At 34.6% G+C, this 25,756-nt stretch overlaps 3 protein-coding genes across 6 annotated transcripts; 1 reads left to right on the top strand and 2 right to left on the bottom strand.

The window, feature by feature from the left end:
• Window positions 1–539: 539 nt before the first annotated feature.
• On the bottom strand, window positions 540–3,883 carry LOC107935550 (uncharacterized). Its single transcript, XM_016868179.2, has 2 exons — window positions 3,153–3,883; window positions 540–907 (listed from the first exon to the last, which is right to left on the bottom strand). The coding sequence occupies exons 1-2, from the start codon at window positions 3,642–3,644 to the stop codon at window positions 863–865; spliced, it is 537 nt and encodes a 178-aa protein (XP_016723668.2). The 5' UTR covers window positions 3,645–3,883; the 3' UTR covers window positions 540–862.
• A 5,242-nt stretch (window positions 3,884–9,125) lies between these two features.
• Window positions 9,126–12,131, top strand: LOC107935551 (E3 ubiquitin-protein ligase DIS1). 3 transcript variants are annotated; one of them, XM_016868180.2, is made up of 5 exons: window positions 9,126–9,424; window positions 9,686–9,745; window positions 10,183–10,408; window positions 10,938–11,324; window positions 11,553–12,131. In XM_016868180.2, exons 3-5 carry the CDS (start codon window positions 10,190–10,192, stop codon window positions 11,871–11,873), a joined length of 927 nt encoding a protein of 308 aa, XP_016723669.2. In that variant the 5' UTR covers window positions 9,126–9,424; window positions 9,686–9,745; window positions 10,183–10,189; the 3' UTR covers window positions 11,874–12,131. The 3 variants fall into 3 exon arrangements, with proteins under 3 accessions (XP_016723669.2, XP_040965758.1, XP_016723670.2); XM_041109824.1 differs by lacking the exons at window positions 9,126–9,424; window positions 9,686–9,745 and adding an exon at window positions 9,840–9,858; XM_016868181.2 differs by lacking the exons at window positions 9,126–9,424; window positions 9,686–9,745 and adding an exon at window positions 9,982–10,089.
• A 7,388-nt stretch (window positions 12,132–19,519) lies between these two features.
• On the bottom strand, window positions 19,520–22,309 carry LOC107935493 (reactive oxygen species modulator 1). 2 transcript variants are annotated; one of them, XM_016868113.2, is made up of 4 exons: window positions 22,185–22,309; window positions 21,985–22,099; window positions 20,270–20,307; window positions 19,520–19,794 (listed from the first exon to the last, which is right to left on the bottom strand). In XM_016868113.2, exons 2-4 carry the CDS (start codon window positions 22,055–22,057, stop codon window positions 19,681–19,683), a joined length of 225 nt encoding a protein of 74 aa, XP_016723602.1. In that variant the 5' UTR covers window positions 22,058–22,099; window positions 22,185–22,309; the 3' UTR covers window positions 19,520–19,680. The 2 variants fall into 2 exon arrangements, with proteins under 2 accessions (XP_016723602.1, XP_016723603.1); XM_016868114.2 differs by having other exon boundaries at window positions 21,985–22,256.
• Window positions 22,310–25,756: the final 3,447 nt, after the last annotated feature.

Here is a 25,756-nt window from a genome sequence, read left to right as displayed (position 1 = left end):
CTCTATACATCAGCAAGATAGGTCCTTTCATGAAGTTTCAATTGCTGAGAAGACAACATTACACCTTTGCATTCTTGCATTTTTGTTTCATTTAACAAATTAATGAGATACTTGGACTGGGTTAGGAATAGACCACCATTGGTTTGGAGAACTTCAATTCCAAAAGAAATTGAGCACGCCAAGATTTTTAGGAGGAAATCTTCTAGATAAGGAGGAGAGAATCTATTGAACCCTAATATTGTTGATTGTGACTATAATATCATCGAGTATACAAGAAGATAAACAATAAGACGTCACACTTTGATGATTCGAACTTGAGAGATAACATCAACATGGCGAGATCTTTATACCACTATTGGAATGCGTGTATAAGCCCATATATCACTTTTTTAAGTAGAACATGTGTTGATCATTTAGAATCCCTCAAAATCATAATGAAAACCTATTTGTCCAAATAACCTTGCAAGAAATCCATCTACCTCAATCAATGGGATCCAAACAAAAAGGCTCATTCGAGAGCGAGGATTAAGAGGAGATACTTTTTACTCCATAATTACTCCATTTGTTTTATAGAGTAACTTATTTACTCACTTATTAATAATATAGGTATTGGACAAATACTTGTATCCATATAACAATGTCACTACAAAAGTTGTGACCAACATTGTTCTTCACATCTCATTCTTTAAAACTAGAGTTCAAATATAAGTAAATTTTTTTACTTATAGCACATTTTGGCAAGCCTTTGCCAGACCCATCTTTTTTGAGTCTACAGCCATCCCATTCCTTTTATACACAAGTGATAGATAAAAGCTTACTCTTATCGGTTTCACATACAGCAACAGTACTCTGTGGCTGGCAGCTACTCGGTAATTAGCATCTGAATATCGTTTGTTGGCATCGGAAGCTGAAATAACAAACACGGGATCAAAATGTCAAGCCTCAAGAGTATAACATTCATCAAAAACAGAGTCCCAAAATGGAACTCTTAGGAGCATACATTGGAGTACAAAAGAACATGTATTGATGGACTTATCAGCATCAAACTAAGTAGTTTACAAATGATATTTTCACTTAAAAGACCCCACAATCATGGCCTGTGCTGCCCTAAGCCAACAAGAGGCATGATTATGATGAAATGTGAACAAGTGAATGGAATTCAAGCAGTAAAGAGCAAGTAAAAATTGTTCGATAAGCATTGGTTTCACTCTAGATCAAACTACAAAATAGAGAAGCAATTGAATCTAGATCAAGGCATGCAGATATAGACACAGGATAGCAACACAGCATGAAATTATTGGTGGGATACCGAGCATCAAGTATACGTAGATAAATATTTGTACCCTACTTAGATAGTGTATTAAGTTCATATGAAGAAATTAACTGTCATTTTTGCACTTTTTTCATGTCCATTCTGAGCTTTTTCCTGTACTACTATTACCATATTAAGAAAACAACAAATACATGCCATGTCAAACATTTTACATATATGCTAAAAATATCTTTAACCATGATTCAAGGGGCATAATTATCTCATATATCTATTTATGACAGATAAGCATTGAGGAGCAAAAGAAGATTCAAGACATCAAAGTAGCAACCAAATTGCTTTGTAGATGTGGACAATTAATCATATTCTATATATATACAAGGAAAATATATAATAAGATGAGGATTTAGACTATGATGTCTATTATCATACAACCCCGGAAAGGATGTTTGTTAAATCCAGGTAAAACTTCCATTTTTTGGTATAATTACAGATGTTCTCATCCGTTCTATGGTCTAAGCTTAATCCTGTTCAAGTCAGGGGTGGTATTCAGGATTAACCATTGCATTAAAATACTTTAGAATTCATCTAAGGGCACCTACAAAGGAAATGGTGTCATGCACACATTTTCATACTGCCTGACAAGTAAACAGGTGCGAGGTCAAGCATTGACTAAACTATAGACTATAAAGCATAAAAGAAACCAACTCACTCAACAAATTACTTTTATGGTAAAGCATAAAATTTTGCCAACATCATAAAGATGCAATGGTTAAGCCCCTTGTTGGCATTCCAAAAACCAGGATTCAAACCCTGTGATTGTCGTCCCCTCACCCATGATATGTACCAAAAAACCAAAATACTTTTGTTCTTTACCTACCTCAGGTTCCCCTTATTCTCCTCCAAGAATTAGAGATAGAGAAAACTGAAGTTCCCAACAATTTGACAATTCAAAAGGAACAAAATCCTTATATGGAAAAAAACAAATAAATGCTTGTAAATTGTTATGCACTAATCCATGCTATTTGTAATGAAACAAAATAGTACTAGCAATGGCGGAAAGGGGTAAAGAGGATGGCCTACACATGAATCACCCCTCTACGACTCTCGTATCAGACACATGGATATCAATATACGGACATGACCTCCAAGAACCCTTCAAATTCCTAAGAAAACTTAGACAAACCGACTGTACTCGATGTTACAACCAAACTGTCCAGACTGAGCAAAGCAGACCCCTCACAGAAACCCTCTGGGCCAACAGCCGAGCAGCCCCACTCATTAACCGTAACACCAGACTCCTATCGCAATGTCCCATCGAAAGTTACAGAGGGCACAGCACAGCGCCACCCTACCTAGACCTAGACAATCAAACCCACTTGACTCTGACCCACCACTAATAGCTCAACATGTGGTGTCTAGGTATAAAGGACTAAGGGTATATAAGGTCCAGAACAACTGGATAGCGAGGAGATCTTTTCTCCTCGATGGCTCACTGCCTTGCACCAAACAAAGTGAACCGCACATCTCCGTCACCGTCTCTCTTCCTAGCCCAGATCAAACATGAACACTCCAGATCAAGTAACATAGAATCACCCCCACAGCTGATCTTACAGATTTCAGGGGTTATGTCTGTTGTTCATTTATATTTACTCTAAATAACAAGATAAATGTTAATTATAAGGTTGCCTTAGCTTACCAAGTTCCCAGAAAACCGGAGATTCACGTAATATAAGGTTGTCTTTTCAATTAAAGCCAAAAATATTAGTAACCCAATACCTCAGCAGCACGTTCAACTAACTCCCATAATAAAGGAAAGGAATTTAAGAGCAAGTATTTACAAATTCAAAAGAAAATCAGAGGACTCAAAACGGGAAAATACCTGAAGAACTGATTTCCAAGAATATTTACAAGAGCCAGTAACCCCATCACGGCAAGAATGGACGGTCTGGAACTGGTCAACGTCGAGCTTCTTGTTGATAAACCCAACTTGGAAATAGATAGAACCGGTAGGTGGCAGATCGACGGTGATCTCATCGACATCGAGCCAAAACAAGAATCGCTTCACTTGAATACCTTTCAAATCAGTAATGGAACCATAACCCAGTTTTCCGGTTATGGTCTTATCGTAGTAGACCAAGTACTCGAATTGAACGTAGCAAGGGCTGCCCAACGTGACGATGAACCTCCCATCTTCGTGGAGGACATAATCGGTGACTGTGCTGGGTAAAAGCCCACTAGGGAGACCGTATTTGGGAAGCATATCCCAAACTGCGGGTTGAGGATCAAGGGCTGAGACTGATTTAGGGATTGAAAACAAAAAGATTAGAGAAATTAAAGAGAAACCCAGATGGGAATTCTTGTTAGCCGCCATTGATGGGAAACTTGAGGAAGGTCTCTGTTTTGTGTGTGAAAAACAATTGAAAATTTTAGTGAAGATTTTTTGGGCCTATTAAGGCTCTGTTTCTATGGTGTTTGGTAAGGTAAGGTGGGGTTTTATTTATTTTAGAAAAAACATGATGTTTTTGTCAATTTTTATGCAATCTTGTAATTTAAAATTGGAATATGATGTGGGGATTAAACTATTTTTGTCATTTTTATTGAATTTTCGTCAAATGTTTGTTTTAATAATTAAATAAAAATAGTAAAAATCGATATAGGATATGGTGAACTTAGTTAAGATAAGCATGGAAAAGATAGCAAATGAATAAAGCCCTAATACACTCTACGAATTCATTCTTAGTCCCTCTTCTTATTCGATTCTCGATTCTAAAATGGATTAATTGGCCTTTTTCAGTACCGTTCTCCTCCTTATTGTCCACTTTTATTGGTATCATGTATCAACAAATATTTTCTCAAATGTGTTCTTAAGAATGTTTGTTTAATGTACAATAACAAGTTCATTTAACTTAAACAAATGAATGTAAACATACATAATTTTAAATAATTGATCATAGACACAAATTTTGATTTTTAACGAATGTAAACCAAACACGAATTGTTAAGAGTAAGCTAGACTCCTTCTGGAAAGTATTCAAAGTGTCGCCCACCCAGAGTCGACGGACCATCAACAAGTCAATATTGCCCATAAGTCGAACTAGGATTTTGTCTCCTAACTCTCTCGAGAGCCAAGTTAGAGGTGAGATTCATGGAATAGAAGTTTCTTGTCGAATTGGGCTATGCGATGCACAACCTCTTACCAAGGAAATGGTGCTCATTTATCATTAATAAAGTTTGAACCCAAACCCTAAATGACACAAACACTATTCCCTTAGTAGATAGTTGTGCATTGCTTGATCTGATGAGTTGCTCTCATTCTATGAATTTCACTTCCGGTTCAAGCTTTTACCATAAAAAAAGGAAATTGCATATAGAAAAGGGAGCAGACGAGGGGCATGTTGTGTACAAACTTGGTAGTAACTAGTAAGTAGGCCACCTACTTCTCTATCCCCATTAAATACGGGCCTACACTACAATCTTTGATGCTAGTGTTTGAAATACACGACCACAAGCAACCTTCAAAAGAGTTGAATGGGACTATTAAGGAAGCCCACCCATGAACTAAATGGGCTACAAAAAATGAATGAGATTTGATTCCACTCAAAGTTATTATTAATCATTTTCAGTATTGGGCTTGGATTGTTGACGTATTTGTTGTATCTTAGAGGAATTTTAAAGCTTTAAACAAAGTGTTCTACACGCATCAAAATCATTATATTTTATTAACTTTATTTAATTTTGTTGTTTCAATTTTTCTTAATTGTTTTTCTAACCCTTTAGAAATTGACGAAATAGATAATTGATAGGATTAAATTTGACCTATTAATGGGTCGGGCTATCCATCTATGCCTGAAGTCTCGTCCGAAATTTGAAAGGGTTTAAGCAAAAATATTAGGTTCGAAAAATAGGCTTAGGCAAAAAAATTAGGCCTGTTAAAAATATGGGTTGAGCTCGGGCTTAAACATTCAATGCTCAAACTCGGTCTGGCCTGACCCATTTTTAAGTTTATAGTACTTTATATTATGTAATTTATAATACATTAAAAAATTTTATACTAAATATATAATACTACCATAATGTAAACAATTAAATAATGTTAAGATAACTATATAAAAAATTCAATAAATAAAATAAATATTTTTAAAAATAATATAGACAAGCCTAAAATAGGCTTGAGTTAGTTTTTTTTTTACAGATATGAGCAGGTTTAAGTAAAATTTTAAGCTCATATTTTGGGTCAGGTCGATCCATGAGCATGTTTAGGTTAAATCACTTTTTGAGGCCTAAACTTGATAATTATTTTTATATTGAGGCTTGAACTTTTTTTTATTGATCCAAGTTAAAACGCTAAAATTGTCAATTGTTACTACATTGGGCCCAAACTTTTTTTTTGTCCAAATTAAGACTTGATTTTTTCCTTAAAAGCCCTAAAGTTCAGATTCAATGTGAAAATAATTGTCAAGTTTAGATCTTAATATGAAAATAATTGATAAGTTCGGAGACAAATTTGGATAAAAAAATTCAAACTTTAATCTGAGAATAATTGTGTAGTTTAGACCTCAAGATAAAAATAATTATCAAATTTAGGATTTAATTTAGATGAAAAAAGTTTAGACCAATTATAAAAATAATTACTAAATTTAGGTCTTAAATAGTGATTTAACAGTTAAAAAGTAGGATTAGGAAACAGTAGACCTTAAAAGCCGGGCGCCGCCCCTGTTTCCGTCTTTGCTCCTTCCATTTCATTTCAATCTTTTCAATTTCTCCACGCGCCCTACGTACGCGCAAGAAGTAAATTAACGTACAAATTTCCCTCCCCCCTTCATTATTTTAAAATTTATAAATATCATGTAATGGTCCCTACTCCCTTCCCTTTTCCAAATATCACCACTTTTTTATTATGCCTCACCCTTGAAAATTCTATATAAATTTTCTCATTTAGTACTCAATTTCTTTCATATTAGTCCTTAAAAGTCGTATATTTCATATTTCGGCCTAGTAAAGATAAAAGTACCCTAGAAACCTCGGCATTAAGAGTTTGATTTTGTTTTGCTTCTTATACTTAAAAAAATGGGTAAATTAGACTCTATACATTAGATTAAAGAGCAAATTAGTCATTCTGTTAAAAAATTGATATGTTTCTACTGTTTGATTATTGTGTAAGTCACAGTAATTTTTAACGATACAAATAGATGAAATTTTTAACAAAAAAGATTAACTTATTATTTTCTTAATAGAAAATGCAGAATGTAATCTGACTCCTAATATAAAGACATCTATGATATTTTTACCTTTAGCTCAATAGCCATATAAAAGTATTAAAAAAAGGCGAGACACGCTGCTTATCAGAATGCATCACGTAACGTTTTTAATTTAATTATAATATGGCATGTGACATCTATGTTGATAGAAATTGAACATCTATATATAAATTTTAAAAGAATCTTTAAAAATAAGTTTTTAGAAAAGTGTAAAATATATAAATATAAATTCAAAAAAATAAAAATTTAAAAATAGTTGAAATTCTAAAAAATAATTTTTTTCTAAAATTAAATATATATTAGAAAATTCTAAAATATATAAATATAAATTAAAATATGAAAATAATAAAAAATAGTTATAATTTTGAAAATTACAAAAAAAATCAAAGTTGGAAATATATTTATAAACTCTAGAATAACTACAATAATTTTAAAAATATTTAAAAAATTAAACCCAAAAATAAAACATTAAAAAATTAGAAAATATATATTTTTAAAATTTAGAAATTAAATTACACTTAAAAAATTAAATTACAAAAATAAAAAAATTCATATAAATTCTCGAAAGATTGAAGTAAATAAATTCTATAAATTAATTTTTTAAGAACACTTTTTTTGAAAAATAAAACTCAATATATAATTTTTTTAAAAACTTTATTGAAGTTTAAAAAATATTAAAAAATCAAATTAAAATTCAGTCAACACCGGTTAATGGGAGTCGTCAAAGTCAACGATAATTTTCTAAAATATTTACTTGTTTTTTATTTTTTTTATATTAACTGACTTTTTAGAATTTATCTAAATGTATATTCAATTTTAATACACACCAACATCATATGTCATATTCTAAATAGTTAGAACTGCCATGATTTCATTTTTAGTAGATGTCATGAGTCAATCAGTATATTATTGTCATTGGATTAAATTGAATAATAAAAAATAAATTTAAGTATCAATCTGGGTAAAAAGAAAATGTTTATGTATCAAAGTGGCAAAAACAATATAGTTTAATGGTCAAATCATGCATTAACTTTTTTTTTTTGAGAGTTTGACAATGTTATGATTTAAGTTTAGTAGTCAAATCATGTATCAAAGGCTGAGGTCTTAGATTGAAGTCCTACCATGCGTTAGTTTTTTTGTTTCAATTGCTTTTATGGTTTAAGTTTCACAATGTATGAGTTTTGTCCAAATTTATTTCGGTTTAAGTTTTGATATTTTATACCCTGTCAGAAAGATGTGTCAAGCCCAAAAAGCATTGTTGACTCTGCATTGATTTTCTAAGCACAATCATCCGACTTACTTCAAACGAAACTTACCACCCATGTTCATAGGAAACTATTATCTTAATGTGAACACTCTTCCAAGCTAATAAGAAGTCTATTTAAACTTAATTACCTTGTACCAATGGAATCATATAATACGTGCCCATGATTATCCATTACGCGTTTAACATGATTAAATGCTTATCTAGCTAATATTATACCAATGGATAATGAGATTTTTTCCTATAAATACCATGGAAAACCATGGGAAAGGGATTAACCCTTTATATACCCTAGAATTACTATGAGCATTTATCTTTTCAATCAACCTCTATTACGTTACATTGATCTCCTCCTCGTTCGACCTTGTCTTCCTCCCTTGTTTTACTTTGTATCAACAATATATATTTTAGCTTTTAGTTTGGTTCCAGTCCCATTGTGTGTAGGTCTTGTCCAATTTTATTTTGGTCAAAGTTCGAGTACATTGTTGCTATTTGTTCGTCTGTTTGTGCATTATAATAGTTTAACTCTAGTCGTAGTTATATGAAAATTGTAATTGTAATTTTATCTATGCATTGTACTAATTGATCCAAGTGTAGTTATTATATGTATGCATTAATGGGATAAATCTTAAAACCATACATGAACTTTTGATTTGATCAAATTCTCATAAATTATTATCATAATTATTGATATAACATCATTTTATATTTATATATTGCATATAAAAATGATTATATTAATCTAATATAAAAATAAATTGATGTATTTATTTCTTTAAATGTGTATGATTGAATTGAGATTAAAGTTTCGTGTATACATTTAAACCACAATCAAAGTTTATTGTGTATAGTTGTACCAAATTAAAATTCATGTATCAAATTGTAAATTAAATCAAAGTTTATGTATAAATTTAAAATTTATCTCATGTATTAATTGTAACTGTAATTAGTAAGGGATAAATATACCTTTTGGTACATGAATTTTACTTGTGCGACTCAAACTCAGGTCATATCTAGGGTGGTTAACACCTGGGCCGTCAAGTCAACACAGGTTTTCATTGTAAGATTTTTTTTACTTTCTAAAATGTTAGCTAATTTTTTTTAAAATTTAATTATTATAATAATAATAATTATTATTATTATTTATTTTTAAAAATGTAGAAAATACATTCAATTGATGATTTGACATATATACCACACATAACAACTTGATTAATGCACATCATCCCACTTTTAATGATGGGACTAAAATGTCTTAATTTGAACAAGGACCAAATTCAAGTACCAAAAGGTATATTTATCCAAAGAAAAAAACAAACTTTTTTCTTTCTCTTTTTTGTTTTGTACTTTCTCGGGAAAATTTCTCTCTCTCAATCCTATTTCGAAACAGGCAAACACGCTCAATCGCTCGCTCTTCTCAATTTGAAATTCTCGGCTTCAATTTTTTGTCGCTATTTGTTACTTTCATAGAAAGTAAAAAAAAAAAAGGAAAAACAAAGAAACATCCGCCCATTTCTTTATAAATTCTCATATTCTTCATTTTGGGAGGCCGTCCACTCGTTTTTTTCCCAATGGTTTTTCCATTTTTCTGTTTTTGATTCAATTGGGTTGTTTTAGTTCGAACTAAAGGTGGGTTTTCTGGGATTTCTCTTTTGGAGGTTTTGGTTTTTTTTTTTTAAGTTCCTTTAGATCCGTTATAGTCTTTAAATTGGTTTTATTTTTGGAATTTTTAGATTTTTGTTTTCTTGTTTTTCTTTTTTATATAATGCCTATTTGGTTTGGCAATACAACTGGATTTTCCATTTTTTTGTTACCTGAATTTTTTCCCCACTTTTAGTTGGGAATTAAGAGGAAAATTAAGTTTAACCTAATTTTCTGATGAATTTACAGCCAGCCGATGAACTTAAGACAGAAAAAGGGTGACGTTTGAGGGTTTAACAAAATTGGGTGGTAAGCATATGTTGTCATTTAATATATTTCAGAAAATTTCGTTGTAAATTGATTGATTAATTTTGAAGATTGGCATTGAGGGACCTCGACTGTTATTATAGACTGATAATTAGGTTGGTTTTAACTCAAATAATCAATCATTGATTAATTATATTCATCTTATTATTTTTTGATGAACTTTTGAAAAGTAAAACATCAGTCTTTATCTTTTTGTTTGATTATTCTTTCTTCATATATACATATAATTATGCTTTCTTTCAGCAGATAAAGTGCTTTTTTACCCATCACTTAAGCTGATGTGTTAAAAGTACTTTTATTTTTTGGAATTTGAATGAGACTATTATGTACTATCTTATAATCTTGCTTCAGTTTTTGTTCATATTAAACATTTTATGGTACGTGGAATGTTAACTGATTTCTGCAATTTTCATTTCCAGACTGGGAATGGATACTAGCATGGCATCCGGGAATCCGTTTTTCGATGACTTGCAGAACAAGGGTGAGGCTATTGATCATCCACAAAATGAAGACATTATGGATTGTGAGTCTCTGAATATTCCTTCTCAAGCTGCTGTAAAACCTAATGGGACTGTGTCTAGCAGTGTTCGAGAGCTTTTGGAATGCCCTGTTTGTTGTAATTCGATGTACCCACCAATTCTTCAGGTTGGTTTCATATCACACCTTATGATTGATGCCTTACTTTTAATAAAGTAATTAGTCATCGTTTTTAAACTACCTTGTGCAAGATGATATCTATTTATCGCACTCTATCCATTATGCTGATAGATTTAACCTCACATGTTGATAAGGTCATGAAGCCTCAATGTGTCGTGTTTTCATTATCCTTGAATGTTGTTTTACATTTATTTTCTAATCATTACACTAAACCCTGATTTATTTATAGACTTGATGATGTCGCAGAAGTAAGTTTTGTTAACTTGATATGGAATTTGGAAGGGGGAAAAATCGATCAATATTCATATTAATGCGCCCCTGAAAATGGAAGATTCACACTGGGAAATAATGCTACAATGTATGCTTGGTAGTGTAATGGCATGAAATTCTTGCATCAGAATCCCCTTTATTGCCTTGTAAATATTATGTCGTATATTACTTTGTTATACAGCCATTATCGTAACTTAACATGGAACTTAATACTGAAGTTAACTGCTGGTTTACTTTCTTTATGCAGTGTTTAAATGGTCACACATTGTGTTCTGGTTGCAAGCCAAAGGTTGACAACCGGTGCCCTACGTGCAGGCATGAACTCGGGAATATTAGGTGTCTTGCTTTGGAGAAACTTGCTGCTTCTCTTGAGCTTCCCTGTAAATATCAAAGCTTTGGGTGCAATGGCATATATCCATATTATAGCAAGCCAAAACACGAGTATCAATGTTCTTATAGACCATATGGCTGCCCCTATGCTGGGTCAGAATGCACAGTCATTGGTGATATTCCTCATCTAGTGGCCCACCTAAAAGATGATCACAAAGTCGATATGCACAATGGCTGCACCTTTAACCACCGCTATGTCAAATCAAATCCACATGAGGTTGAGAATGCTACATGGATGCTAACGGTACCGTTGCTTTATTCTTGCTTTATATTTATCAAATTTGGTTTCTTCCCAACCCTCTAGGAGAAGAATACAATAATAGATGGGACAATTTATTGAAGTTGGTTTGCTACATAAAATTGAAAGCTGCTTTTGGATAAGAAATTGTTTTTATATGTATTTTTATACTTCATATAAAGGATTTGCAAAGGGTATGCAACTTATAGTTGGATTTGTTTTCTCAATTTCTAGGTTTTCAGTTGCTTTGGTCAGTACTTTTGCCTGCATTTTGAAGCATTCCATATCGGATTAGCTCCTGTTTATATAGCATTCTTGCGGTTTATGGGTGACAATAACGAGGCAAAGAACTATAGCTACAGCCTCGAGGTGGGTGGGAACGGGAGGAAGCTGATTTGGCAAGGGGTGCCTAGGAGCATAAGGGACAGTCACCGGAAGATTCGTGATAGTTTCGATGGTCTCATTATCCAACGCAACATGGCTTTGTTCTTCTCAGGGGGAGACCGGAAAGAATTGAAGCTTAGAGTGACAGGAAGGATATGGAAAGAGCAGTGATGGGGTTGTGCCTGTAAATCTGCCCTCATTCTGTTTTGTTGTGATCCCAAGCAATAGATTAGTGTATCTTTTTGGTAGCTTTATGGGTCTTTTGGTCATGTATTTTTTGGTTTGTAGAGGGCAAACACTCTTGCTTATCCATGCATCAAATACATGATGGGAAAGATGTAACTTTTATGCCTGTAAAACTAATATCTATCTGTAATGATTTAGATGGCCATAAATTAAGATTTATGGTGTTACAGTGTCTTCTCATTATTCTTCGGTGGTAAAAGCATCATGGAGGCCTTTATATTAAAATATACTAAGATTTAATTTGTATTTTGTCTCCTTTACAGTGTCTTCTCATTATTCTTCGGTGGTGAAAGCATCATGGAGGCCTTTATATTAAAATATACTAAGATTTAAATTGCATTTTGTCTCCTTTACTGAACAAATAAATAAATTAATTTTTTTATGTTAGATTTAAAAGCAAGTTGATTATTTTATCAAAAATTTCATTAATTTTTATTGTTAAACTAATTCTTGTACTTAGAATGAGAAGCAAAGGTTAATCTTGAGATGCAATCAAGATTAATCTTTGCTTCTCGTTCTGAGCCATAACAACACATGCATTGTTGAACACATAATTTTTGTAAACCGGCTGCTGCAGAAACTTATTTTTGTGTTACACTAATCTTAGGCTAAAAATGTAGAAATATAATATTTTAAGGGAAACATTTATTTATGTAGCACATAAAGTTAGATAGATTATGGCATTTTGTGACGAGGGGCACCATAGGGAGAAGGTTTGGTATGAAATGTTGGTTAAATACTTGGTTGTGAATATTGCACTGGAAGGTGCAAAGAGAACTGCCTAGCTTGTTACGAGCAATAATATCTACAAACTCATTCATGGAACTCTTGAGATTTTATATATTCTATACCAATGCAGGCGAAGAAGGTCGAGAGTTAAGATTTTGTACACGTTTAGGGTTAATGTTAAATGGTATAGGATTTATTTCAGCTAATTAGTTTTTTACACTTATAATGTAAAGGAAATTGGGATTAAGTAAAAATTAAATTTGAAATTTTATTGAGATCATATTGCATTGCATATATTCATCCGCAAACGGCGGATGCATCAAAATTGTTTGTGTGACCATGTAAGAAATTTGACAGCAAATCATCGATCTCTGTAATGTCTCGTTGTGCAGAGGTTTCTCCACCTTCTCTTTTCTCCTCTATTTGACTCCCTTAAACCTTTGGGGGGCCAACAGTAATAGGCACTACCTCCTCCACTATGTCTGTGTCTCTCAAAACCCCAACTTGAGTGAGACACCTCACACCTGACTCGATTTTCAAATCTAAATATGTGACTTCATATTACGTTGCTGAAGCAATTTGGATTAACTTGACATAATTTCACAGTTAAATTCATAATCATCATTTAAAACAATAAACTTATTCATTATGATCAAATACATACATTTATGGAACATAAGAATCTATTTCATTCCAATATAGAGTTATACTAAGTCAAATTCAAAGTTAGGATTCAAATCCAAATTAAAATGTCAAATTTATGTCTCGAGACAGGAGATCCCATGTTTTGAGATAGGCTTCATTTTTAATTTTAGTTTTTTTACTTTTATATAAGCATGTCTCGATACAATAAATATCATGTTTCAAGACAGAATTCCTCAAGTCTTGAGACAAACCTTCCCTATTTTTCTATTTTTGCTTCGATGTTTGAATGTCTCAAGACAAAGAGTTGGATAAAGCTTTCAATATTTTCTCATCTCAAAACAAAGACAACTCATCTCGAGACCTAAATACCTAAATGAGATTGTCTCCAGACCAACTCAACTTTGCTTTTAAATGCAAATTAACTCAAGTTTTTTTTTTCTAATGCACTAGGGACCTACTCCACACCTTTGGATGGCCTGCTCACGAGTGGACTATGACATCTGCCGCTAGCGTCACCCCTGTCATCAGTCACTAGGGTCTTTAAATGCATCATTTTCACGTATAAACAAAAACTAATCATATCTTCAGTTGTACCATAGTGTTTTGGTAAATGTGGACAAAACATCTGTTGAAAGCTGGACTGCAATGCAACATGGAGCCAGAAGCTTGCTACTATCGAGACCAGCAGCTATCGAGCTCAGCTCATTTTTCTTGGTGCGCACGAATGGTTTTTGAACCGAATGAAGCAACCAACTTTGCTGTTTTGTTTTGATGTAATTTGGTTCGGTTCAATTTTAGTTTGTTTGTAATACTAGTTAAACTTAAGTTAGTGATAAGATCTTTTGATGTAATGGCTGATTGGTCAGCTATATTTGATTATTTTTGGCTAGTGATTAGGTTTGTATTAGTTGGGGCAGTTAAATACATTAGGTAACTGTCAATGTACATTGTAACTCTTTTATATTTCAAATTTGAATGAAAAATGATGAATGTTCAGTTACAACTTTGCTGAGTATTCAATTTTGATCAAATTTTTGCTTTGCTTTGCTCTTTCTTTGCTTCGATTCTTCTTGCTTCAGTCTTGCAAACACTGTGTTGTAACTTTGTTTGATGTTTGCTGCTGCCATTGTTCCAACAAATGGTATCATGAGCCCGAGTCTTTGAGGGGCCTTTGTATGCAATCTGTTGTGTTCGAATCAAAACCAACAGCAAGTTCAAAATTTGGTAAGATTGAAGCACTTAAAATCAATTTAGCAGAATGAGTTTCACTCCACCACCTCCACCAGTGTTCATTGGAGAAAACTATCACATTTGGATAGTTAAAATGAAGACTTATCTCCAGGCACATGATCTTTGGAGTGTGATCGAGAATGATGCTGAACCACCTCCATTGAGAGCCAATCCCACCATTGCACAGATGAGGCAACATACTGAGGAGCGAGCCAAGAAGCATAAGGCTATGGCCTGCTTGCAAAATGGAGTCTCTGATGTGATATTTACTCGCATCATGGCCTGTGACTCACCAAAGCAGGCTTGGGAGAAGCTGAAGGAGGAGTTCATGGGGACTGATAAGACAAGGCAACAGCAAGTGATCAACCTCAGGAGAGACTTTGAAAATTTGAGGATGAAGGAGTCTGAGACCATCAAGCAGTACTCAGACAGGATAATGGCCATTGTCAACAGCATTAGGCCCCTGGGAGTGGACTTCACAGAGAGCAGAGTTGTTGAAAAGGTTATTACAACTCTCCCTGAGAAATTTGAGTCTAAAATCTCTTCACTTGAGGACTCGAGGGACTTATCAGCCATTTCATTGTCTGAGCTGATAAACTCCCTGTATGCACTTGAGCAAAGGAGGGCAAATAGGCAGGAGGAGAATCCTGAAGCTGCTTTCCAGGCTAAAGCCAGTGAAGGCTCGAGTGTGAGTGCAAAAGGCAAGAAGCCTTGGCACAATAGAAGGGTCAAGTCAGGAAGAGATGAAGCAAAAAGGGTGTTCCCACCATGTGTTCATTGCAAGAAGACAACACATTCAGAAAAGTATTGCTGGTTTAGGCCAGATATTCAGTGTAGAAAATGCAAGCAGTTTGGCCATGTGGAGAAGGTGTGCAAGGGGAAACCAAGGGAGGCTGCTCTGCAACAAGCTAGACCTGCTGAGGACATTCAAGCTCAGGAGGAGCAAGTGTTCACAGCAACTTGTTTTGTTGGAACAACCAAGGCCAGCAATGATTGGCTACTAGACAGTGGCTGCTCACACCATATGGCAGCAGATGAGAAGCTGTTTAAAGGCCTAGACAGGAGCTTCCACTCGAGGATTAGAATTGGAGATGGTAGGCTGATTGAGGCTAAAGGCAAGGGCAGTGTGTTGATTAGCACTAGTTCAGGTAACAAGCTGATCTCAGATGTGTTTTTTGTACCTGACTTAGACCAGAATTTGCTTAGTGTAGGCCAATTAGTTGAAAAGGGCTATACATTGGTTTTTAAGGATGGTTGCTGTATTGTTCAAGACATGAATGGTCTGGAGTTAGTCACAGTCTCTATGACTGATAGGTGCTTCATGCTGGATGTTAGCCAAATAGAAAGAAAGGCATACACCAGCCTTGTTGAAAGCACTGACTTGTGGCATAGGAGACTAGGCCATGCAAATTTTAGATCCATCGATCTGTTACATAGGCTGAATTTGGTTGATGACATTTTAAAAATTGAAGTTAGTGGGAATGTTTGTGAGGTTTGTCAGCTTGGTAAGCAGGCTAGACTGCCTTTTCCTGCTGACAGTGCTTGGAGAGCTCAAAACAAGCTCGAATTGGTGCACTCTGATGTTTGTGGCCCTATGAGAACACCTTCAATCAGTGAGAACAGGTACTTTGCCCTGTTTATAGATGATTTAACAAGGTTGTGCTGGGTCTACTTCTTGAAGCAAAAGTCAGAAGTGTTTGAAGCCTTCTGCAAATTCAAGGCTTATGCTGAAAATCAGTCAGGCTGCAAAATTAGAGCCTTGAGGACTGATAATGGCTCTGAATATGTGTCTGAGAGATTTCAGAAGCTTTGTGACAGTGCTGAGATTCACCATCAGCTCACAATAGTCTATACTCCTCAACAGAATGGAGTCTGTGAGAGAAAGAATAGGACTGTACTGAACATGGCCAGGTGCCTCTTGTTTCAAGGCAAGCTTCCAAGTCAGTTTTGGGCTGAGGCAGTCAACACCTCAGTGTATCTGCTCAACAGACTGCCAACTAGAGCAGTCAAGGATAAGACTCCTTTTGAGGCTTGGCATGGAGTCAAACCTGTGGTAACACACTTAAAAGTGTTTGGCTGTGTATGTTATGCACTTATTCCAGTAGAGAAAAGGACCAAGCTTGAGAGCAGAGCAACTCCAGGAATCTTTGTTGGCTACAGCAGCAACAAGAAGGGCTATAGAGTGTATGATCCTACAGCAAAGAAGGTTTTAGTCAGCAGGGATGTAAAGTTTGATGAGGAAAAGGTGTGGAATTGGAATGGTGTTGAGACTGACTTGTCTGAATTGGACCAGTTAGACTTGGTTGCTGAACCTGTAGAAGAAGGACCAAGTAATGATGCTGTCGATGATATACCAGTAAGGGGCACCAGAACTTTGGCTGATGTTTATCAGAGGTGCAATGTTGCTGTGATTGAGCCCTCAGACTTTGAAGAGGCTGCTAAGAACAGAAGCTGGATGAAAGCTATGGAAGCTGAGTTGGAAATGATCAACAAAAATCAGACTTGGGAGTTGGTGAGCAGACCAGAACACAAGAGGGTCATAGGAGTTAAATGGGTGTACCGGGCCAAGTACAATGCTGATGGCTCACTGAACAAGCACAAGGCCAGGCTTGTGGTGAAGGGCTACAGTCAGCAGTATGGTGTTGACTACCTAGAAACTTTTGCTCCAGTGGCAAGACTGGATACAATTAAGCTGCTGTTTGCTTTAGCAGCTCAGAAGCAGTGGAGAGTTCACCAATTGGATGTCAAATCAGCATTCCTGAATGGTTTTCTCAAGGAGGAGATCTTCATCGAGCAACCTGAAGGTTTTGAAGTTGTTGGACATGAGGACAAAGTGTATAAGTTGAGAAAGGCCCTCTATGGCCTGAAACAGGCACCAAGGGCCTGGTATGACAGAGTTGATGCTTACCTGACCAAACTTGGATTTGTAAAGAGCCTTAGTGAGCCTACTCTGTATGTTAAAAGGTCAGAACATGAAACCTTGCTGATTGTCTCCTTGTATGTGGATGATTTGCTTGTGACAGGGAGCAAAATTGAGCTCATTGATCAGTTCAAGGTCCAAATGCAGTAAGTGTTTGAGATGACAGATTTGGGGATCATGACTTACTTCCTTGGCATGGAAGTGCACCAGTCTAATCGAGGTATCTTCATCAGCCAACACTCATTTGCTTTGAAGATCCTAGACAAATTTTGCATGTATAACTGTAAAGCAGTCAGCACACCAGTGGCTCAAGGAGAAAAGCTGACTAGCAGTGGTGACCAGCAGAGGGTTGATGAGAGGCACTATCGAAGCCTAGTTGGTTGTCTGTTGTATCTAACAGCAACCAGGCCAGACATCATGTTTGGTGTCAGCCTGTTATCGAGATTTATGCATTGTTGCAATGAGGCACATTTGAAGGTAGCAAAGAGGGTCCTTAGATACATTAAGGGCACTGCTAGTTTTGGTGTAATGTTTGAAAGTCGGAACCAACTGAAACTAGAAGGCTACTCTGACAGTGACTGGGCAGGATCTTTCGATGACATGAAGAGTACCTCTGGATACTTCTTCACACTTGGATCGGGCATGTTTTGCTGGAGTTCAAAGAAGCAACAAACTGTTGCTCAGTCCACAGCTGAAGCAGAGTACATTGCTGCAGCAGGAGCAGTTAATCAGGCCATTTGGCTAAGGAAGCTGCTTTACGACCTTAATGAAACTCAAGATGAAGCAACTGAAATTTGGGTGGATAATCAGTCTGCAGTTGCAATAGCCAAGAACCCTGTGTTCCATGGTAAGATTAAGCATTTTAAAATCAAACTGCATTTTGTTAGAGAGGCTGAACAAGCAAAGGAAGTCAGCCTTGTGCATTGCAGCTCAGGAGCACAATTGGCTGACATAATGACCAAGCCCTTAGGGGCTGATCGATTTGAATCTTTGAGAAGTGCAATTGGAATGTGTTGCATACAGTCCAAGGAGGAGTGTTGAAAGCTGGACTGCAATGCAACATGGAGCCAGAAGCTTGCTACTGTCGAGACCAGCAGCTATCGAGCTCAGCTCATTTTGCTTGGTGCGCACGAATGGTTTTTGAACCGAATGAAGCAACCAACTTTGCTGTTTTGTTTTGATGTAATTTGGTTCGGTTCAATTTTAGTTTGTTTGTAATACTAGTTAAACTTAAGTTAGTGATAAGATCTTTTGATGTAATGGCTGATTGGTCAGCTATATTTGATTATTTTTGGCTAGTGATTAGGTTTGTATTAGTTGGGGCAGTTAAATACATTAGGTAACTGTCAATGTACATTGTAACTCTTTTATATTTCAAATTTGAATGAAAAATGATGAATGTTCAGTTACAACTTTGCTGAGTATTCAATTTTGATCAAATTTTTGCTTTGCTTTGCTCTTTCTTTGCTTCGATTCTTCTTGCTTCAGTCTTGCAAACACTGTGTTGTAACTTTGTTTGATGTTTGCTGCTGCCATTGTTCCAACAACATCTCTTTTCTTTAGCAAAGATCAAGCCTTAAAGAAGGAAAAATTTAAGGGTTTGTATGTCCCAAGATAGATTCCAATGTACCTTGGGCACCCACGATGATAGCAAAGAGAACATCTGGATGAAAGTTCAATGTTGAAAAGGAAAGCTCTTTATCTTTTATGTGGCGCTTAATCGCAAACTCATACTCTCTTTGATATAAATTGATGAAGGGCAAATATTTTTCCGGAAGAGACATCTCTTGCGGATGAGTTTTGGCACTTATAATAGCCCTGCACGTCTTAGCGAACCGAGACATGGTCTCCTAAAGCTCAATGTGGACATCAGAGCAAATCGAGACATGGTTTCCTAATGTTCAATGTGGATGAAAGTGACAAAAGTAAAGGTCAATAAAATGCACTCATCTCTGCTATGAGTGAGTTCTTTTTTAACAATGAGTGGGGGTTTTCTTTAAGGGGAAAAAACGAAACCCAAAAGCGAAAATTTGTGACACTGAAGTAATTGATTTTCAAATTTTCACCCACTCTAGGGCAAGATTCATGGAAACTGAAAAAAAACAAAACCAAAGGTTACGCAAAAGCATTTTACACCTTCCATCTAAAAACTATGCTAGCATCATCCAAAGAATATAATCTCAAGGTTATAAGGCAAACAAAGAATAGTCAGTGTGATTTCCCACAATGTATCAAGCTTCCAGCACCCAAAAAAAGACCGAAAATCGCAGCACTACCGAGAGTTGTTTGCCCAATATATCTAATCTTGAGAAGTCCCGGGACCTGCATATCGCCACAATATGAATCAATTCCAAATGAATGAGATTATTAATACACGCAAAACCTTTCTTTTAGCATTTAACATTAATGTTAAGGTACTCATTAAACATGCCAATGTCATCTCCAGCAACGGAATCATGATTTTATCTGTAAAAGTACTATGAAGGCTTCTGTACTAAGAGTTTGATTGCATTTTGTCCCTTCTACTCAAAAAATGGACAAACTAGTCTCTATAAATTAGATCAAAGAGCAAATTGGTCATTTTTGTTAAAAGTTTCATCCATGACACAGGCAAGTCATCACATGGCCAGATACCAAAATGACACAGGAAGACCTCTTTGCAAGGTTTATAAAAATACGGATCATGATCCATGTAAATTTTATCACTATTTATGACTGGGGTGGCAAATGCAGAAACGCAAACATAGAATCAACATGGTTTAATTTCATGAAAGAAAAGTAAAATGTTGGACATTACCTTGTATCTAATAGCCTCATAAGTACCGTAAACAGCACCTGCACAAGCGCAATCACATAAAAGAAACTTATTTACCGTTCAAGAATAAAAGATTAAAATCAAAGCACGGACAATATATGATCCAGGAAAGGACTGCTTCAAAGCAACAAAGAAAGAGAGCAGCTACATTTAAAAGATTCTAACAGAAGACCTCCCCACCCCCACCCCTGCCCCTGATCCCCTTTCGCAATCCACCTCTCTACAGTAATCTAATTCCTCTCCTAATAATCCATCTTCATCCTTCTAACCTCTCTTGACACCCAGAGAACATTATCCTTGAATGGTGCAACTGTCCGTAAAAATCCAAATATACTACAAAGTAATAGCAATGCATGTTTCTTGATGGTTGTCCATTATCTGCATATGCACTAAACTCCAGCACTACGTCCCCAATAGTTAAAGCTTAAACTTCCAGCTTAGAGGTCTCAAGGTCGAATCTTAGGAAGGACAGCTTAATGGAATGGAGAAGGGTAGCCCTATTATAGCTGTAACCCAAGGAGCGGAGACCAATGTGCTTTATTATGTGCCAAAAGACAAATAACAATATTCAGTTCTATGAGCAAAACTAAAAGTTCACAATTACATTGTCTCCTAGTCTATAGTTTCTACATATCATCACTATAAATATACCAGGGAATTTAACTTGCCAATTGAAACATGTAATTAGCTAAATTTATCCCCACTTAATCACATCCATCTAACAGCAAATATTAAACAAGAAAACAGCTTTTCAATGATGAAGGCAACAAGCTCAAAACATGTAATTAGCTAGCTAGAACTCATAATGAGACCATATTAAGAAAATCACAGAAGCAAGTTTTTCCTTAATCAATTTATGAATTGAAAAATAAACAATGTTTTCTTTGATTATCTGGCGCTTTCTTTTACTAACAACTTTCAGTTAAAATACCTCGAAGATCCTTGTATTATAGGGGCTGGATCATGTTAGTACCTCTATTATTAAATGGATCAATTTAGTCCCTATATTAAAAAGAATCAAATAAGTCCAAATTGTAACATAGTTAACATTTACCATATAAAAAATGTCTTGAAAATTATTTTTTCAATTGCAGGTCAATTCCAAACAAAAGATTTCATTTACAGAACCATAAAATCTTTAAAAATATTAACTTTGTGAAACAGTAAACAACAACTTTTATGCATTAAATGTTACCTTGTTACAATTTGAACTTATTTGATTGTTTCAATAGTACAGGGACTAAAGGGACTAATTTGATCAGGTCTCTATAATAGAGGGACCTCTCAAGTGCATTCACCGATAACTTTCCCTGCAAACTATCAACACTGAAAATTAAAATCCGAAAAATCCATAATCTAAAGGAAAAAGAAAATACTATGAAGATACTTATTATTTGTTCTAGAGTCACTATACTAAACCGAAATCGGATAATTTCAAGCTTTTGAAAATGCTTAAAATTTGACAATAATAATTATTATTGTAATTGCAATTGACAGTAATTTAGAAATAAGTTTCAGAGTCACTATTCAAAACAGAAAATAGATAATTTCATGCTTTTGCAAATAATTAAACTTTATTGTAATTGAAATTTGCAATTGATTTGTGGCTGTTTATTATTATTATTTTTATGATAACCAGAAGCAGAACAATGAGGTTTAGGGTTTTAGTGAGTAGTGGAAAAAAGTCGGAGACTTACCAACGGCGCCGCCAACAGCTCCTCCGACGGCAACGCCGGCAGTGACGCGAGCCAAACAGCTGTCTCTTGCCATGTCAGTATCTACCACGTATTATTTGCTTCCGGTCGGATTGACCTAATGGAATCTAATTTGAGGTGACAATGATAAAGAAAAAAATGAAGAGTATTTATGACATGTAAAGTGGTGTGTATATATTTACGTGCTATAGTAGAGTCTCATCTGCATTCGGATGCGGAGGCATAAGGTGGCACATCATCCCAGGGTTCTGATAACCAATGTTTTGTTAACAAAGTTGGCATTGATTAAGCATTTCGTCTATTGTTTATTATGATTTTAATCTTATAAATTTCATCTATTATTTTCTATATCCAAATATTCCTTTTTATAGACACTACATTGTAATAGTTGAGTGGCAAAATCAGAGGGGCTGGCAGGGTTTCAATCCCCCTAAAATAGAAAATTTTAAATTAGTAATAGTAAAATTATATTGTGCCCCTAAATAATAAAAATTTAATTTAATATTTTAAAAATTATAAAAATATAGACTATTAAAATGATAAAATCACATTTTTACTATCGTAAAAATATACCATTTAAGCCTAAATTTATATATTTATTTTTTTTTTGCATAAATCATAACAATAACTTGGTAAATTTTACAGCAACCATATTAAATTAAAAAATAATTATTGGGGATTGACCCATCCATAACATACAGTCTATTTAAAATTGTTAATTGTATTACTTAATATTGTTTTCAAGTAGAAATTTAAATAAACTATTTTACTATTTGGTGACTTAATACAGTTTTATCAATTCAAAAAAAAATTCTTATCAATTTTGATGGACGTTGAAACCACAAAAAATAATTCCTACAAAAGTAACTCTAAATAGTAGTAAAGAGTGATAATAGGGTTGAATCCACAGGTATTGGTATTATAATCAACTTTCGCATTTAACTTGTGATTAGAATTTTTGTCGTGTCGATAATCACGGCAATAATCGTGCCCACGGCTCTAAACGGACCTGTTGAAAAATAAATAAATAAATCAGGGGAGTTTTGAAATGTTTAGAAATTAAATAATTGAAACAACATAAATAAACAATTAAATAAATTAAATTGAGAAATAAATTCGGATTTTGTAAACAGAGATAGACTCAGTGGATTCCGGATTTTAAATCGATCCTCGAAAATTAATTTTCTCCTCCAAACAATAAGCTGGTTATAATAGTTAAGAATGTCCTAACCGCCAATTCTTCCTCTCGTAGCTAGCCCCGGTACGACCTGCAAACCAACCTTTACCTATTATCTAATCGAGATACTCGCGTTCCCAATTCAAGATTCCGCAGCCTTGCGCTTTGAAGAACCCAACTCGGATTAACGGCTTCAACCGCGTGGGTCGTTTAAACCTGATCACTTCTCCCTTGATTTGTTCTCGGAGATCCGAATACAGCACGACCGACTCGTTTGCACAACTGTCTGCAAACACGACTCCAACCCAACGCGCTTTTTGACTTAGAATCGAGTTAACTTTAAGTGATGAGCTGTCAATCCCGATACTTAGGAAAAATGTGAATACCGATTAGAAAGATTTTTAGTACGGATACATATCTCACGATTCATGACCAAAAAGAATACCGGTCTAAAGCTAAGTTGGAATTTAGTAAAGCATGAATTTAATCATACTTTAGTTGGCTATGAATTGGATTTGAATAAAAATGGAAGTTGGGAAGGGAAGGGACTTAAAAAGCAATTAAACAAATTTTGTAAAAATAAGGAAATGTAAATGGGAGTACATAATTAAAATTTAATAAAAAATAGAATTAGATTTTTTTTCTAATTTTGAGTTTTACAAAGTCAAAATAAATTTGATAAGTCCTTGGTTATTTCCACATTTTTTATTCAACCCCACTTTATTAATGGTGTTGTAAATTGGTCATTTTCTGCTCGTTTTTATCCTCAACATTCATTTCTCCAACTAGTGAAGCATGATCTAGTGAACTTGTTGTAATATTGTTTTCCATGTTTGTTGTATAAGCTAAGCCATCCATAGATAAATCATTATTTCCTTTTTCTAGTACTTGGTCTATTTGTTGACCATTAACTCATCATGTGACTCAATTTCCTTGACGTGGCCCTCTTGGACAACAGCAATTCAATCTGCATGTTTAATGGCGGAAAGACGATGTGCAACGGTAATAGTTGTACGTCCAACAGAGGCATTATAAGAGCTTCTTGTACAATACTTTCAGATTCCGAGTCTAATGCACTTGTTGCCTCATCTAATAGAAGGATTTTGGGTGCTTTAATCATGGCTCTTGCTATAGCAACTCGTTGTTTCTGTCCACCAGACATTTGAACCCCTCTTACGGCAATCTGTTTACAATTATCTTTAGATCATATATATGATCTATAGACTTAGTCAAGATAATAAAATATATAGAAGATTCCGATGAGATTGAAAATAATAATGGTGGTGAGATTAAATATTTTAGTAGTGAAGTTGAAAACTGTAATAAAGAGATTGAAATTAGTAGTAAGATATGTGCTTAAATTTAATCACAGCACTTAGGAAAAATTAGTTAAGCAATTTGTTGATTTCTATCTAGGATAGCTAACATCATAGTGAGTATTCTACATTAGTTCTTATTAAATTCTTCTTTTGGTGTTATGCTTGTATATATAATTAATTAGTGTGTGCATTATAATGGATATGTTGATAAAATTGGTAAGAATACATGAAAATCTATATATTAGGAGTTAGATTTTATTTCGTTTCCTATATTAAATAAAATAGGCAAATTAATCCCTATATGTTAGATTAAAGAGTAAATTAGTCATTTATGTTAAAAGTTTCATACATTTGTACTGTTAAAAACTAGTATAGTTGCCAGAATAACTAGGCAATGACACATGATATGCCATTTGTACCTCTTGTTGGCGAACAAAAACTAATTTTTAAGAGTAGAATTGGATGAAACTTTTAACAGGTAGATCAATTTACTGTTTGATCTAACATATAGGAACTAATTAATAGATAGAGCAAAATGTAATCTGACTCTTAATACAGAAGCCTCTACAATACTTTTACATGATAAAACGTAATAAAATACAAAAGATAAGCAAGCAAACCTGTGTGTAATATCCTTGAGGCAATTGGGAAATGAAATTATGAGCATAGGAAGCTTTAGTAACTTCAATAACCTCTTCCATTCTACCATCTTTCTTTCCAAATAGTATGTTCTCTTTAATGGTTGTTGCAAACAATGTGGGCTTCTGACTAACCAACCCCATTTGTGACCTTGACCATTTGAGTTGCAATTTATTAATAGAAACACCATCAACAAGTATTTCCCCTCCAAGTGGGTCACAAAACCTTTGCCACAATGATATCATAGTTGATTTTCCTAATCCACTACTTCCCATGCCAAGGCCATAGTCTTTCTTGCAGGAATTTTGAGACAAAAAAATGTTGAAAACTATGCTCTTTGGCCTATAAGAGTATGCAAACTTGACTTGCTTGAATTCAACTTCCCCTAAAATGTTATCCAAAATTTCCCCTGCCATATTATCTAAATCTATTTTTGGGGTTCCTTTTATCTTTTTATCAATAAGTTTATAAACATGCTTCTATGAAAAGAGATTGTCTATAAACACTAACCATCTGTACCATGATGTGACTGCGGCAATTGGATGAACCCTATCTGTTTAATAAATAAAACAAAATTTAGATTGTGTCATGTACAAGGAAGAAGCTGAATGAATCTTGT

This window comes from Gossypium hirsutum, chromosome D13 (genome assembly GCF_007990345.1).
Source record: "Gossypium hirsutum isolate 1008001.06 chromosome D13, Gossypium_hirsutum_v2.1, whole genome shotgun sequence".
In the NCBI taxonomy this organism is placed as follows: Eukaryota; Viridiplantae; Streptophyta; class Magnoliopsida; order Malvales; family Malvaceae; genus Gossypium; species Gossypium hirsutum.
The sequence above is the reverse complement of the archived record's forward strand: the minus strand, read 5'-3'. Positions and strand labels throughout refer to the sequence as shown.